We start from the raw sequence: 16579 nt of genomic DNA, 5'->3' as shown, positions 1-16579 counted from the left end.
ATCAATCCTAAAGGAAATCAGTCCTGAATATTCATTGGAAGGACTGACTGATGCTGAAGCTTAAACTCCACCTGATGAAAACTGGCTCATTGGAAAAGACACTGATGCTAGGAAAGATTGAGAGGGAGAGGGGGAGTGGTGACAGAGGATGAAATGGTTGGATGGCATCACTGGCTCTATGGACATGAGTTTGAGCAAGCTCTGGGAGTTGGTGATGGGGGAAGCCTGGCGTGCTGCAGGCCATGGGGTCGCAAAGAGTCGGACATAATTGAGTGACTGAACTGAACTGAATTGAGCTGAGTCTGGAGGATGATATGTGGACAAAGAGTTGTGACATATGATTGATGGGATTTTTATTTTTGAAAATATTATTATTAATCATAGAGTGAATACATTTAAAACTATAAAGTAAGGTATGTAAGATGATACTACTATTATTTACAGTAGCTAAAAAATTAATAACTTGGTGGAGAAAATTAATAACTTGCATTGCCCTGACCCATGACTGCAATGAGGTGGTGTTTAGTAGAGGTAGAAAAGGTCTAACCTTGCAATTATTCTCAATATTAAAGTCTGTTTTGCTAAACCCAGCTTACCTTTCTTCTGAATTACCAGAAATTTCCTCCTTTATTACTTCTACTTTAGGGACTTGCTAATTTACCATGTTACTATTTCCAGGAATTGTGTCAAATAGAAGCCCTCGATTTTCAACATGTCCCAAGGAGTTCTACTAAGTATGATCTAAAAATTTGCAAGATTCCCCATTGAGCATTATTTCTCTTTCCATCATGAGTTATACTATCTCATATTCCTGAAGGAGCATTATTGCATTATTAAGCGAGAGAGCTAAGACTCTATATGCTTTTTCCAGGAAAAATCACTGGAGTTCCTGAGTGCAAACATACATGTATGAAAAGTTGACAAAAACCAGGAATGTTTTATTATGATCTTTTATTATGGGTGTCTGTCAGAAAAAAAGATCAACAACCACATACAAGCTTACAAAGTTTAATTTCAACACATTCTCTGTGTTACTGTGACAAAAGCAGCCCCTTTATTTAGTTTTTCGTTGTTGTTGACTTTCACAGGATGCAGGGAAAGTGTCTCCTGCAGTGATACACCAGGAAACATTTTGGACAGGAGACAAGTACAGATGGTGCATCTATGTTTTGAATGCAAGGCAACAATTCTGACCTAGAGTTTTAAAAGTGAAAGTACATTAGCACCAGACCACGTGTCTTTAAAGACTTGCCCAATATTGGTAAACTTGACCAGCAATGACCAGAAAAAAGAAAAGCACCTTTAAAAGCAGTTGATATTCAAGATTAATTATGGTTTCAAACTATTTCTTTAAATTCTTGCACTACATTCTCCTTTTTTTTAAACCAATATTTTAGGAACTTAATCAGTGAAGTTTATAAGCTTTGGCATTTTATACGAATTTTTTCATCTTCTGGGACTTACAGAATTCATTTGTGTTTCTGACCAGGTTGAGGTAGTTGAAACAGGAAGTTCTTTTCTAATTTCTTGTTTGACTGTTTCAGAAGAAAGGTAATCTTTTAATGGTAAGCACCATCATTGCTCTGAAAATGGGCTAGGATTCAAAGAATGTAACGCAGTGTTATTGGAAGAGTGTTGAAGTTTATTTATTATAGCACCATTGAGACATTTTGAAATTGAAATTGGTAAAAAAATAGAACAATAAGCATTTGAACTGTATTTGGTGTAATAGCAAACACAAATATCCTTTTTTGGTCAAATTACACTTTTTTCCCCAAAATTTTGGAAATAAATAACTGGAACTTGGTCACTTGTACTGGCTGACAAGATTAGAACAAAAGGAACACATATGGAGTGTGAAGCTTTTTTCTGGGACTTTGGATAGAGTTTGGTTTATAAAAAGCAAACAGGCCCAATGTCCGCACCAAATTCTTGATCAGGACCACCGACATCATAGGGTGCAATATCTATGATAGGTAGTCTGACAGCCTTGCGTGTTTGATATTGGAAGACTGCTTTGCCCCATTCCCCAGTGTGTTTCTGTAAAAAAAGAGCAAATAAAAATTGTAAGTGATAATGACATTACAATTACTTAGTTTTTCTGATGAAGTTTTAAAAATATTTTGCTTAAATATTAAATAATATTAAATACAGAACAGACTTTTGAACTCTGGGGGAGAACGTGAGGGTGGGATGTTTTGAAAGAACAGCATGTATATTATCTATGGTGAAACAGACCACCAGCCCAGGTGGGATGCATGAGTCAAGTGCTCGGGCCTGGTGCACTGGGAAGACCCTGAGGAGTCGGATGGAGAGGGAGGTGGGAGGGGGGATCGGGATGGGGAATACGTGTAACTCTATGGCTGATTCATGTCAATGTATGACAAAACCCACTGAAATGTTGTGAAGTGATTGGCCTCCAACTAATAAAACAATATTTAAAAAAAAAAAAACAAAAACCCTGAACTTTCAGGGCCCCATAAAAAAAAAATAATATTAAATAATAATATTAAAGATTATGCTTAAAGGGAGTTAGCAATTTGTGATGTTATCTTCTATACATATGAGACTTGCTCCAGTTCAAAGTGATAGTCCTCCCAGCAGGTAAACCATATCATTAACCAAAAGCCTTACAGTACTTCAGGGTAAACCCAATAGGGAGACTGCCACAGGCCAGTGCCTTCTCAGAAACCTCAGTTCCTATCATTGCTACCAGGTAGAGAGCTAGTTTACTAAGAAGTAGATAGGTCTCTTACATTGGAACTTGTGAGATATTATTAATATTAGGAGTGAATTCTCCTTCTGTTTATAAATGATAATAATAAAGGGTTGGTTTAAAGTAACCTTTAAAATTAGAAACAGATTTTAGATTGAGATCATATGATGGCAGTTATGTAGAATGGATAGTAGCCATCTAAATTATCTGATAAAGTTTATATCATGGGTTTAAATTTCAATTGCTTTCACAGCAACTAGTTTTCACCTGGAGGTTGAGAAGATAAACTCATTGTTTGTGATATTTAACCTTCCCTGGAATGAATCAGTATTCAACATAACTCACACTGAATGCCATCTTTTGTTCACACTCATTATTTTTCTTCCTTCTTTTAAAAATAGCATGATTAAATGAGCAAGCTGAGCTCATCATAAGGCAAGCTTATAAAAATGCTGATACTTACCGTGCAACCATCCTCCAGAACTGTGTATGTGAATTTGCTATTTCCTTCAGCCTTGAATTCACCTTCGTTTGACCCCATCAGCCTCAAGGCTTTCTTTACATTCCCACTGGCATGATCCATGTATGCAATGCTGTTCTTGCAGTGATATGTGATGTTCTGAGAGGCCCGGCTGGAGAGAAGTCGGAGGAACGCCAGCTGGACATCGAGGACATCTTCGGGAAGTTCAGGATTGCCATAGCTAAACTGTGGTAGGGAACAAATAAAGCTGATCAAACGTTTTAGCTGCAATTATATCTAATGGATTTATACAGGGAGTATGGTCACTATAATGTAAATTGTTTATGCATTTTATCTATGACTTTTAATTGCATGTATAACACATAATGTCAGAGTAAAGAAGATCTTAAATTTGAAAGAAAGGTGATTGTGTATTAAGAATCATTTAATCTAATTTAGCTTGAGAAACAAGTTATAATAGCTACCTGAGTATATACAATCTCTTTCACTTTTCTATTTATTAACTATCTTTGCTTTGTGATGAACAAATGGGAGGAACAAAAAATTAGGGAAGCAAAGATAAATCAGTTAAAGAAAAATGGCATATCTTTTCTTACCTGAAAACCACCCTCCATGGACTCTCCAAACCAAACGTGTTTCTTCTCAGCACTAGAATCTGTCCACCAGTTCTTCCGTGGGATAGTCAGAGGACTGGCATTTATGCACGTTTCCCCAGTTTCCATGTTACAGTAGACTTTAATAGCATCCAATTTGCAACCTTGGTTAGGATCAACCCAATATTCTCCTGGATAGTAATAAAAAGGACAGCAGAATTAGTTATAAAGTCCAGTAATAGGATTTGGGCCAAAATGATTTTGTAAGGCATTCATACTATAGTCCTTCCAATTGTAAGGAATCTGACACAACTGGAGTGACTGACTGAGGCATTCACAATGTTGACTGCCGATATATTTGTATTTTACATATTTCTACTTTTAGTGTAGCATAATAGAGGAACTTTTGGATAGTTTCTTAATTTGAAAAATTTAGTAATTAGATCATTATAAAAACTGTTTCAATGAATATAGGCTACAATGATTAAATTGCAAATTATGCCTGCATCAAATTATAAATATTTGATCCTGAGAACATAGTGATATATGTTGTTTATAACTCAAATAACTTTGTGATGATATGAAGAAATGTGCCCAAACATGATTTGTTTTAAAATTTCTACAAAATTGTCTTTAAATTTTACTATATTGGAATATTTTGAATTTATGTTACCATTTAAATACACCTACAAATTCACATTTTCTTACAACATCAAGGAGTTGCAATTCAACTAACACTATTTAAGCATTATTCCTGCTATATAATATCTTCTAGTCACAGTAAAATTTTCCTTTTCCCTAAATTTGAATACAGGCAGTTTTCCCTGTTATCTTGTTGCTATGAGTGTGAAAGTTTCCCCAACATACCACTCTGGAGTTCCGGATGGCAGAATTTCAGGTCTCTGCAGTTCCGAGCAGGGTTTTTACGGGAACCGTCAGGACTAATGAGGCTTTCTAGCTGTCCATTGACTGATTTGAGTGAGGTCATAATCTCATCGGTGTTGATTTTGAAATCCATCGGCTCATCTCCATAATACGGGGCAAAACCACCAGCTTTTTCACCTCCAATGCCGGCGATGGCAGCGACCCCAGCACCACCACAACACGGACCAGGGGCCCCAGGAGGCCCAGGAGGGCCTGGCTGTCCTGGGTGGCCCGGGGAGCCCTAGAAGGAGCAAGAACATATGTCACTGATGTGCAAGAACTAACGTCACTGATGTGTGAGAACACACACATTGATGTGTAAGAACACAACGTCATTGATGTGACCTTGTTTGGTATCCACTGAAAAAATACACTGCTAGCCCAAGAAAATGTCTTACAAAGAATTAATACATTGTCTCAGCATAATTATTTCAATGCAAGTTTACTTGGGTTGCTTTTTGATAGAATATTAACCAATTTATAACTATAACCCATTATTATGAAGTTTATTGTGCTCTACTGTATTGGAAGAAGTGGTGTTAGATCACAGATTTTACTCTATCGTGTTTTATTCTAAGATGCGAGCAATTCTAAGGCTGACATGTCAGAGGAGTTATGATTAGGAAACCTAGATTCTGACCCCAGATTTATCATTAACCTTGTGGTTTGGGGTTAACCACTTAACTTTGTGTTTAATTGGTAACTTGTGGGGATAATAGTTTTTCTTCCATTTACCCCAAAGGTGTGGGATAGAATGTATTAGAAATGATGGTGTAAACTATTTGAGCAGTGGAATGAATCAGTACTCTAAACCTGTCATTATGGTGATCATAGTTGTGAGCTCTCTAATATGAGATCAGCACTGGCAGAGTTCTTTTTATTAACTGAGCTATGTTTTTATTTTGATGTAACTGTTATCTGACCAAACTGTAAGGAATGTTTTCTTTTTTTCTCCCTGTTGTTGGCAGTGTGATGGAGAAAGTTTTCATGTGGTGGAGAATGTCCGAAAGTCATTGTTCAGCTCCAAAATTACGTTTGGTAATTGTATTTTGTTTAACTCCCTATCTCAATTTTAAAATATTGCAAAGTGTTTCTGAAAATGTGCAGATTATAGCCAATTAAATACACATGTTTATAAGTAATGTCTTACCTCAGATCCTCTTTCACCTCTGTTACCTCGAGGCCCTGGTGGTCCAATGGGGCCAGGGTGTCCGCTTGTTCCATCCTTGCCAGGGGGCCCACTGGGTCCAACAGGTCCCTAAGAAATGATCATGATATCACAATGCTAGAACACTTCCCTGCAGTGCAAAAATTTTAAAACATGGAACTTCCAATATCTCTCTTGTACATACTCTGGGGCCTGCAGGGCCTGGACTGCCAACTGCACCTTGGTGACCAGCGGGACCCTGAAAGGAAAGGAAGGTGAATTTGAGTGATGCCTTTTTAAAAGCTCAGGAAACTGTATTTTCAAGGTCAGATCAAGAGACTTGAGGCTCAAGATGAAACATGAGTTCTTTTTCCTTATTCTCCCCATTGTCTCATGCCAACTACTATCTCAAATAAGTCCTTAAATTGATTTCTAATCTCTTGTAGCATAGGCTTTCAGAGATGAACATTTTTCTATTATTGATCTCTAAGGTGTGCCTATCTCATCAGTGAAAATGCATTAAGAGGACTTTCTAACAAAGTGGATGAACTTACTGGAGATCCGGGGGCTCCTGGGTTACCAGGGAATCCACGATGTCCTTTGATGCCGTTAGCACCACGTTCACCGGTTTCACCTTTGTCACCACGTGGGCCTTGGGGACCCTTTACAAACACATCTCAAATTAGGATCATACACACACACATTGGAAAAACAAGTTAGAACTTATAACAATTAAGTCCATTGTATAATATTCTACAAGCTAGAAGTCCCATCGACAGACATGGCATACATACAACTATACAAACTGTTGCAGTTGTTTGGATTTTGGACTGAGAATTGTATAGAGCCCCAGTAATTGCCACGTATACCCATGGCCCCAAGGACATTTTAGATCCTAAATTGCTTTCTGTTTCATCAGAGGAAAGTTTAAATTTGGTTCCACAGTTATGTATTTATTCATCCCTTTTTCCTGAACATGCTGGAAAATAGACTTTCCTACACCATAGAATTAGTTAAAATAGACAAAAAACAAACAAACAAACTTACAGGAGCGCCTCTTGATCCGGCAGGGCCTGGGGCTCCAGCGGGACCAGCAGGGCCCTAAAATAAAAATAAACAAACAGACAAACACAGGGGGAGGTGTTTACCTTTTGATATAGATTTGTTTTATTTAAATGCTAATCTTTTCATTGTGAGAGAATAGTGGTATGCTTGCTGATATTCCTGAAACTTAGTATTCCTTTTTCCTTACAAATCCTTGACCTGTTTATAGCTTTACCTGGGCGTCTAAACAGGAAAACTGAGAACATCCTGTTATTTCAACTATATGTTGACCAAGCGGATATACCCTTGGTGTGATTAGCACCGTTTTGAATTTTAAAAAATGAATTCTTCATTGACTACTGCCAGAAACTTCTTGTATATCTTTGTCACCACAGTTGTCTAAGGAATGACTAGCATACACAATTGTAAAACAAATGAGAGTAGATCTTTTGGTTGGCGGATATGACATTCTGTCTTCTATCTGCTGAGTTCTTTATCGCGGAAAATGGATAAATAAGGAAAGATGGTGTTCATTAGCACTCACAGTTTCTCCTCTGTCACCGTTCTTTCCAGCTGGACCGACAGGACCAGGAGGGCCTGGGTGACCAGGAGCTCCGGGGGCACCAGGAGAGCCGTTTTCACCACGGTCGCCCTGCGGACAAGTTCACAGTTCCAAAATCGATCTGATCAGCAGCTATTGCTTTAATTACATCTATTAAAAGGTATAATTAAAACCTACAAAAAAAATTATTGTACTTGTGTTTGTTATACCTTGGTACCTGGAGCTCCATCTCGGCCTGGCAGACCATCGGATCCAGGGTTTCCCTGATTAAAGAAAAAAAATAAGAAATCAATTTTGGGGGAACTATTTAAATAACATTGAAGCCATGCATTCTCCATGGGTAAGATATCATTCCTAAAGAGAGTAAAAATTGGTTCTCGGGAGTGAAAAATCTTAGACATGACAATGGGTGTGGCCCTGCAAGGGCTGACAATGCCTACACAGAGATGCAGTACACCCATGGCACTGCAGTTTCACAGGCTGAGAGAGACAAGTGACCAGGAAACGCAAAAGGGTTCTTAGGAGAGAGGTGATGAATAAAAGCTCGACACACAGTAATTCAAGTGGATAATGAAAATCTACAATTTAAGAAAGCACTAATCACAAACAATATGCAGAATATTTTTGCCCGGAAGGAATTCTGTAAACTGGGGCTCTCCCTATCCCCAACTCTTTTGTTTATTTAGCTAAAGATCATATCCTTCTCCTTTAATGATCATTCACTGCATAAATATTAATGAACACGAACAGTTAAGGTTGTATTGTAATATATTGTAATAGAAAGAATATCTATTACTAGAGAAAGAAGGTGAACTTTGACATGTGGCAATATTGACACTTTTAGACCCACATAAGGCCAATTTGACCCTTGCTTAAATAAGTTATTGAAGGCAGGAGGAGAAGGCAATGACAGAGGATGAGAGGATTGGATGGCATTACTGACTCAATGGAAATGAACTTGAGAAAACTCCAGGAGATGGTAAAGGACAGGGAAGCCTGGCGTGCTGCAGTCCATGGGGTCTCCAAGTCAGACATGACTTAGCTACTGAACAACAATGTGACTTCTTGGATGTTTTCTGAGAACGAGTACTTACATCTCTTCCAGGTTCACCAGCTGTCCCAGCTAGACCAGGAAGACCCTGGGGGCCAGGAGGACCACGTTCTCCATTTTGACCACTAGGCCCTGGTTTACCATTTTCACCCTGTGTACAAAGAAATAAAAGAAATTCATACTTCTTTCTAGGAAATCAATTAATATGATACTTTTAGATGTCTTCATTTTCCAGGGACGAACTTTGTATTATTCAATTCTTATTGAATTTGTTCCTAAAACTATCCCTGCCAGAGGAAAAATGCTGTGGGGAACAAATTCCTTGTATTTTCTAACTTGTCCAGTGAACCTGGATGCCCGAGTAATTATGTTGATTATATTAGAATACATCCTAAAATGAGGTGCATAAGTAGACATGGCTATTGTAAGAAAAAAATAATGATTATTAATCATGAAACCACAGGTTTATGGTGCCCATTAGAATTAGGATATATCAAATATTTGACTCTATTTAAAGAATATACATTTATTGGATATGTTCATATAAATCGAATAGACTTAAATGTTATGTTGTAATTTCACTACAATATTATATGACTTTCAGTTTAAAAGGGTGCTCAAAGTGTCAAATGTGAGCCCCAATAAAATACAATTTTATTACCCTATTTGCTAAATGGATATTTAAGATGCTAAGCACTAGGATGTTATAGAAGTATCAGTGAAAGAAAGTCAGGAGAATAAAATGAATTGAGTTGATGGATAATTGGTATCAATTAAAGGAATCACAGGTCTACAAGCTGATATTATTTTCCCCTTCAAGACTGACAGTCAGTAAATGGAAGAATGCTGACAAGTTTCCTAACAGGGGTATTTGAGATGACAAGATATTTCCTGTGATATCAATCTATTTGTGAGTGTGTTCACAGTTGGTCTATGATGTGCATTGTTTTTGGATTCCAGAGCCTTTTAATAATATGCATGCTTCCTGAAACTGAAATTATCAAGAATTTACATCTAATTACAGGAAAACTTGTTTGTTACATACTTCCCATGGTTATGTGATATCTGAAGACTATCAGACTTCACAAAGGAAACAAAGGTCCAGCGAAAGATAGCTGCACTCACCCTGATGCCCTGTGGGCCGGGGCTGCCCCTAGGACCTGGCATGCCTGGTGGGCCTGCAAGGCCTCGTGCTCCAGTAACTCCTGCAATTCCAAGTGGGCCCGGAGCTCCCTGTTGTGACGGATAATGAAATCTCGGTTACTCTTCACGTGACTATGTTTTCCTCTATTGATTTGTGGTTGAAAACAAAACTGCTGTTAATCAATAGAGCAAAGAAAACACTCACCGGAGGGCCCTGGGAGCCAGGTGCTCCCTTCTCCCCTGGTTGGCCAGCATCACCCTTTGGTCCAGAGATCCCGGGGCTGCCAGGAGCACCACTGCTACCAGGTGGGCCTGGGGGACCATCTTTGCCGGGAGGACCGGTGGCGCCGGGGGGGCCTGGGTTACCCTACAAAGAAATGTTTGATATTTGAATATTTTATAATGAAAAAGCACATTTTTTCTTCCCTCTTTCACTTAGATTCAAATAATTTTATATGCGATTTAATAAGAAGAGAAGTTGCAGTGAATAAGTTTCTCATCCTATGCATACATTCGTACTCTTTAAGGAATATATGGCTTAAAATTATTTTAAAAAGTACTTACATTACTGCCAGGAGGACCAGGAGGACCACGACCACCTGGGAAGCCAGCAGCACCCTGCGAAATGATAAATATACTTTTGAATGTCAAAAATCAAGGAGAACAAATAATTAACTACTAAAAACAAATATGGTATGTAAGAAATGTGGTAGGAACTGCATCCTATTCTGAGATTTATGATTTGTTTTTTTCTCTTGGAATTTGCATATAACTCACACATGAATAAGTGATCATAATTTTATACTCTCTATAGGAAACTAGGGCTTTCAAAGCAGTTTTTATACAGATTGATATTAATTAATGCTTTTCAATAATAGTTAAGAAGATCATTACTTACAGGACCACCAGGACTGCCACGTTCACCTTTGACACCTTGGGGACCCGGGGGACCCTATATGGAATGGAGATAAAAATGGTTGATAGGAATAGCATCAAAATAAAAATTTGGGATTAGCTTTCAGCCTTTGAAAAATCAGTAACTCTACTTATCATGGCAATCATCTCACAACACATGCAATCATTATGTTGTACATTTTAAACTTCTACAATGCAGTGTTATATGTCAATACATCTCAGTAAAACTGGGGGAAAACACTACAACAGAAATGAGAACCTACATCAAAACACAAAAGCAGTAACTCTCTTGAGGACATGAAAATAACCTGATGGATGTAACTAGATGGTTGGAGCTAAGCTTCAAACTCAGAACTGTATTCCTATGAAAACTGTATTCTTGTCACCATGACACGCTCTCTCGGAGTGAAATATTAAATTATCGACAAAGCTAAGTACTTTCTTTTAGAAGGCTTAGAGAAGAAGAGATACTTACAGCAGGCCCAGAACCTCCAGGGGGTCCTGCGACTCCAGGAGGGCCCCCTTCGCCTTTCTCACCAGGAGCGCCTCTTTCTCCTTTAGCACCAGGCTCACCGTTCTGGCCCTGCATTCAGAAACAAAAACAGCCTGTAAGCTGACACCCTTCACAATGCACTGGGCTTATCCTTATTAATTTCTTCAGAAAATAGAATTCTTCATGCAGAGAGATATTCTTAATCTATTTTTAATTTTTAAATTAATTTTTATTGGAATATAGTTGCTTTACAATGGTGTTATTTTCTGCTGTATAGCAAAGTGAGTCAGCCACAGGCATACATGTATCTCTTCTCTTCTGGATTTTATTCCCATTTAGGTCACCAAAGAGCATTGAGTAGATTTCCCTGTGCTATATAGTAGATTCTTATTAGTTATCTACTTTGTACATAGTTGTGGATATATTTAGATGTTGAAATAAAATTAGAACAGTCTCTGAAGACATGGAGGAAGAAACAAAGTCAATGAAAATGCTTCCATGATAAAGATTTCCCTGGTGATCCTGTGGTTAAGACTCCATGCTTCCACTGCAGGTGGCATGAGTTTGATCCTTGGTTGGGGAACTAAGGTCCTGCACCCCACATGAAGCCACCAGAAAATAAAAAGAGTTTCCATGATAAAAGGAAGTTGTCAACAGAGTGGTACGATTTACATTATTTTTCATAAGGGAGAACCTCTCTCTAAGGATTGTACATTTCAAAGCAAGCACCAATAAATGCACTTGAGAAAGATGGGGCTTAGAGGAAATTTTATTTAGTACCATTTAAAAATGGAAGAACTTTAATAAAAACTTTCAGAGTGCTTGAAGTCTAAAAGATCGTGTTAGTCTCATTAATCTGGCGTAAAGGCAGGCCAGGTGTTTTTGTATCTATCTTTTAAGCAGTAAGAATAAAGTTTTTTAAAAAAAAAAGAGGTGGATAAATGAACCCTCATAGTGAATGAATGGCTGAGATAGACTAGAATTCAGACTTGACTTCTTCTCCTACTATTTTTCAGTGAGATAGTGATTCTGGGCTACGTGACAAGCATATTTTAATGATCACACTTACAGGAGTACCAGGGAAGCCAGCAGGTCCTGGTGGCCCATGTTCGCCTCTCTCACCCTTAAGTGAAAAATATCCTCATTAGTCACGGTGAAACATCTTCCTATTGGGAGTACATGTCATCCTCTACATCATCTATCTTTTCCTTTAAACTAAGGAAAGATAATGTTAGTGTGCAAAGCTAGCAGAGTTTAACCTCTAAAGACATCTCCATTTTTCAATAAAATTAGAAGTAGCACCAGAACCATTGATTTCTCTGCCTCTGACTGTGATATTATGTGTAATAAAAATAATTTGAGAATTTTGAAGTATTTAAAAAACCTAATTGTATAACTTCCAAAAATGCAAGGATTTTAGAAAATAAAAATAAGGTTAAAGTGTTGAGAAATCATTCGATTAGTTAATTAAGAACATTTACTAAATATATCTCCTGAGTCTGCAAACCCTGAAGGCAGAGAATTTTAGATCTAGAAGTAGCCTCAGGCAAAGATCCTATGGCCTTAAGAAATACTCTTTTACAAATGCATATTATTACTTATGTAACTTTTATATTTTTTCCAGAATTACTTAGGAAAGATGGCAAGACTTGAAATGGTCTCATAGTCTCTCGTGAATCTTGGCTTTACCAACTTTCACCTTGCTTTGCATGTCATATGATGCTAACAAGTAGTATCCCACCATTGAGACTAGGGCCATGGACAGAATTGCTGAAGAGGGAAGCACAGATAGCTGCTGCCTGTGTGGGGCTAAAATGATGTTAAAATGTCTGTAACACTTACAGGGCCACCACGAGGACCAGCTATACCCGGAAGTCCAGGGGCACCACTTTCACCCTTTAAAAAGAAAAAAAAAATTGTCCTTCATCCAAACAACAACAAAAGACATTTTCTGTTTCTAAACAGTGCTAAGCATTACCTTATCTCCAGGCTGACCAGCTGGGCCAGGAGGACCAATGGGACCAGTGGGACCCTAAAGAAAAAGAAATATACTTTGATATTGAAGATGAGCAGCATCATTTTCCTTATTGATCAAAAAGCATATACATGGATATATTGTTCATCTAATAAACTGGATAATGTGGTTTCCTTGGTGGCTTGAATTAGATCCTCTTTACTCAATGTGTAAATACTGCACAGTTTACTAAATACAAGATTCTATGGGTTGTATAATTCCGTGGCAATTTATTCATTCAGTTTTCTTTCTATTGCAGAAGAAAAATAAGACATGATGTAAGATGTTACAGTCATATCTTTTAAAATTAAAGTGTACTGCTTTATTTAACTGTATAATTCAAAATATTTAACCACTCAAAGTATTGTTGCACATATCAAAGTTTTCACATCAAAATTTTCAAATATTAAGGTTTACTTATATTACATAAATAAAATATTAGATTTTAAAATATTGGATGATGGTTTACCCATCTAGTCTGTTAAAAGTGAAGCATTTATGAATTTAAGGCAACTTCAGTAAAGATAATGCCTATCTAATGGCTTAATTATCATGTTTATTTGCTACAGTCATATCTAGGTGTTCTCTAATGTGGACAGAATTGATTATAATGTATTTTTTAACTTTTATTTTGAAATAGTTTTATGGATTCATGGAAGGTTGCAAAGAAATATACAGGAGAATTCTGTGCATCTTTCTCCCAGCCTCTCTCAGGATTGCATCTTACACAACTATGGTATAGTATTAAAACCAAGAAACTTACATTTGTACAATCCATAGAGTTTTTCAGATTGCACCAGTTACACATGCACTTATTTTTGTGTGTATATGTGTATGTGGTTTTTAATGCAATTTTATTTTGTATAACCTTGCATGACCACCATCACACTCAAGATATTCAAATATCCAATTACCATAAAAGACCCCCTTATGTCATCTCTTTATAGTTATATCCAGCTCCCTCTCCCCTATTCCTCACTTCTGGCAACCATAAAGCTGTTCCATATCTCAAATGTTTCATGAATGGAATCATGCAGTATGGATCCTTTTGAGATTGACTTTTATCACTTGGCATGATGTCCTTGGTGTCTGTATACGTTGTTGCATGTATCAATGGTTCATTCCTTTTTATTGCTAAGTAGATTTCCTTGGCATGAATATACCATGAAATTTCAGTGCTTTTTTTTAAATGAAAAAGTTCTTTCATGAGCAGTATTGATTATCTTGGATTTTAGTCAATTACTATGACTTTAGCTTGTAATATTTATCATACTTTTGCAATTTTCCCATTCTCAGGTCATTGTTGAACTGTTAGTGATAGAAATCAGGAATTTTAACAATCATGTCATTTAGTTCTTTTTAATGCCCTGAAGGTGGCAAAGTATGATCTAACTTATCATGAGGAGTTTTTGGAAAAAATAAGTTGAGGTGAAGGGCTGTTTCATACTACATAAAGGTAAATTTTGCTTCTCCCCAATTTGAGTACTCACCCTTGGACCATCTTTGCCTGGAGCACCATCGGCACCTGAACTGCCAGGGTCACCCTGTCAAATAAAAAACAATGGCATCAGATTAGAGGCATCTCCAATGAAAATATGACAAAAAGAAGAGCAACCCTCAAGATTCACTGCAATACATTGTAGGTGTTTCAATTAAAAAGTTTCTCTAGAAACAGATTACTTTCCAGTAATGTTGCTTCTTTTAGCCAAAAAAGTATGTCATATTACATAATTAACAAGAAATAGGTTGATACCTTGTCACCCTTTGGACCAGGGCCTCCAGGACCCCCTCTTTCTCCAGGCATTCCTTGCAGTCCAGGTGTACCAGCAGCGCCAGCTGGCCCAGGGGGGCCAGCGGCACCCTGAAATTAAAGGAGAAACCATAGCTCACAAGAAAGAAACAAAATGCATTTTGCAAAGTCTAAGTGAATTGAATTGGCTGGGGGCACTACCTTTCCTCCTTCAGGACCAGGGGGACCAGCTCCACCTCTAGGTCCAGGGGGCCCTCCTGCCCCAGGAGGTCCGCGTTCCCCAGGAGCACCGGAATCACCCTACAGGAGGAAGACAGACATCCCTGTTAGGAAACTCAGGCTTACAGCCAAACAACAATACCCTACATTGTATTCTTTTGATACAGACCACAATGCTCTTAACTTTTGAATAATCTGAAAATTTTAATAATTATAAACTGCATTTGATCAATTGAATGAAATGGAAACTTAAAATGAGTTACCCTAAGCAAAGGAATTTTTATACCTGGCCTGATGAGCTAGTTTTGACACTATTATTATTATTTTATCACTAGGGGAAAATTTCAAAGTTGTTCTATCAAGACCGTTTTCCTGTAGAGAAGCAATACACTAGAAAGTTGTTTTTTTTTTTTTTTTTTTTTAATTTCAGGCCTATAGGTGACTCTACTCTATTTATTCATGTCAGAAAATTTAATTTTCCAGATGATGCAAATTTAATGTATTGGAAATGTTTTGGATTACCCTAAATGTAATCATCAAACATTTTCAATGTTGCATGTCTAAAAAAGGAATATTTTGGTTTGATATACTAAAAATGCTGAAGAAGTGAGAAAGTAAGTTGAAATATTTACCTTGCCTCCTGGAATTCCAGGTGCACCAGCCTCACCCTTTGGACCCTAGGACAGTGATGACGTTGCATGATTAGGCTTCTATCAGAATATATGTTATATAAATAAACAAGCAAAATACAACTTGACTTGTTCAGTTTATCCAGTCATGAGCTATATTCTCTTCCTTTAGTCCTTTTATGATAAAATTCAAACTTTTCATGGAATAGTTATGATTGAATAATTTTTCTTTGTTTTGCTAACAAACTAACAAATAACATTTGTTATTTCAAAACTAAACGTTAAAACTCAGATACTGTGGCATGAAAATGTGAGAGCTAATCATTTATACACGGTTACTGCTTATTCTTTTGGCTTCCGAGTTTTGAAAACTTGACATTTAACTTACAGGTTCACCAGGTTTTCCGTTTTCTCCTGGAGGACCACTCGTTCCAGGCAAGCCCTATAAAGAATCATATTTGTATTGTATGATCATGTCAAAGGTTGATTATAGGAAAGCTTCTCTTAAGTAAGGATGTTTCTGCAGAGTATTCAAAAGACGGTTCTAGCAGTCTTTTTAGGTGTAGAAAATTTTTAGCCCTCAAAATCCTGTGACAGAGGTGATATTCAGCCTTAGAAACCTATGTTCATCTCCCTCTATTCTTTCTGTTGCTGTGTCTAAAAATGAATTATGATTAGATGAATTTAGCCAGATACATTTAAATTACAATAAAAGTAAATATAAGCATATTGAATTATGTGAACTTCAAAGTAGAAGTCAGATGCACACATTTTAAGCTTAAGATGAATTATCTTTCAGTGTCACAAAAAAATTGAAGTGTTGATTAGTTTAACAAGTATAGCTATCAAAGGAAACTACTGATAAAAATAGGGGCCCAATGACATTTAATTAACAATT

At 37.2% G+C, this 16579-nt stretch overlaps 1 protein-coding gene across 1 annotated transcript in view; it reads right to left on the bottom strand.

The window, feature by feature from the left end:
* Positions 1-1621: 1621 nt before the first annotated feature.
* COL3A1 (collagen type III alpha 1 chain) overlaps positions 1622-16579 on the bottom strand; it is a 39196-nt gene continuing 24238 nt past the window's right edge. Inside the window, exons 28-51 of the mRNA XM_065931910.1 lie at positions 16070-16123; positions 15685-15729; positions 15035-15133; positions 14837-14944; positions 14574-14627; positions 13048-13101; positions 12912-12965; positions 12139-12192; positions 11052-11159; positions 10560-10613; positions 10226-10279; positions 9867-10028; positions 9644-9751; positions 8562-8669; positions 7677-7730; positions 7450-7557; positions 6909-6962; positions 6416-6523; positions 6067-6120; positions 5865-5972; positions 4658-4955; positions 3794-3981; positions 3180-3422; positions 1622-2040 (exon numbers count right to left, since the gene is read on the bottom strand). Of these exons, the coding sequence (XP_065787982.1) occupies positions 1894-2040; positions 3180-3422; positions 3794-3981; positions 4658-4955; positions 5865-5972; positions 6067-6120; positions 6416-6523; positions 6909-6962; positions 7450-7557; positions 7677-7730; positions 8562-8669; positions 9644-9751; positions 9867-10028; positions 10226-10279; positions 10560-10613; positions 11052-11159; positions 12139-12192; positions 12912-12965; positions 13048-13101; positions 14574-14627; positions 14837-14944; positions 15035-15133; positions 15685-15729; positions 16070-16123 (2478 nt within the window). The 3' untranslated portion in view covers positions 1622-1893. The remainder of the gene's footprint in view (positions 2041-3179; positions 3423-3793; positions 3982-4657; positions 4956-5864; positions 5973-6066; positions 6121-6415; positions 6524-6908; positions 6963-7449; positions 7558-7676; positions 7731-8561; positions 8670-9643; positions 9752-9866; positions 10029-10225; positions 10280-10559; positions 10614-11051; positions 11160-12138; positions 12193-12911; positions 12966-13047; positions 13102-14573; positions 14628-14836; positions 14945-15034; positions 15134-15684; positions 15730-16069; positions 16124-16579) is intronic.

This window comes from Muntiacus reevesi, chromosome 3, assembly GCF_963930625.1.
Source record: "Muntiacus reevesi chromosome 3, mMunRee1.1, whole genome shotgun sequence".
Lineage (NCBI taxonomy): Eukaryota > Metazoa > Chordata > Mammalia > Artiodactyla > Cervidae > Muntiacus > Muntiacus reevesi.
This window is presented reverse-complemented; position numbering and strand designations above follow the sequence as displayed.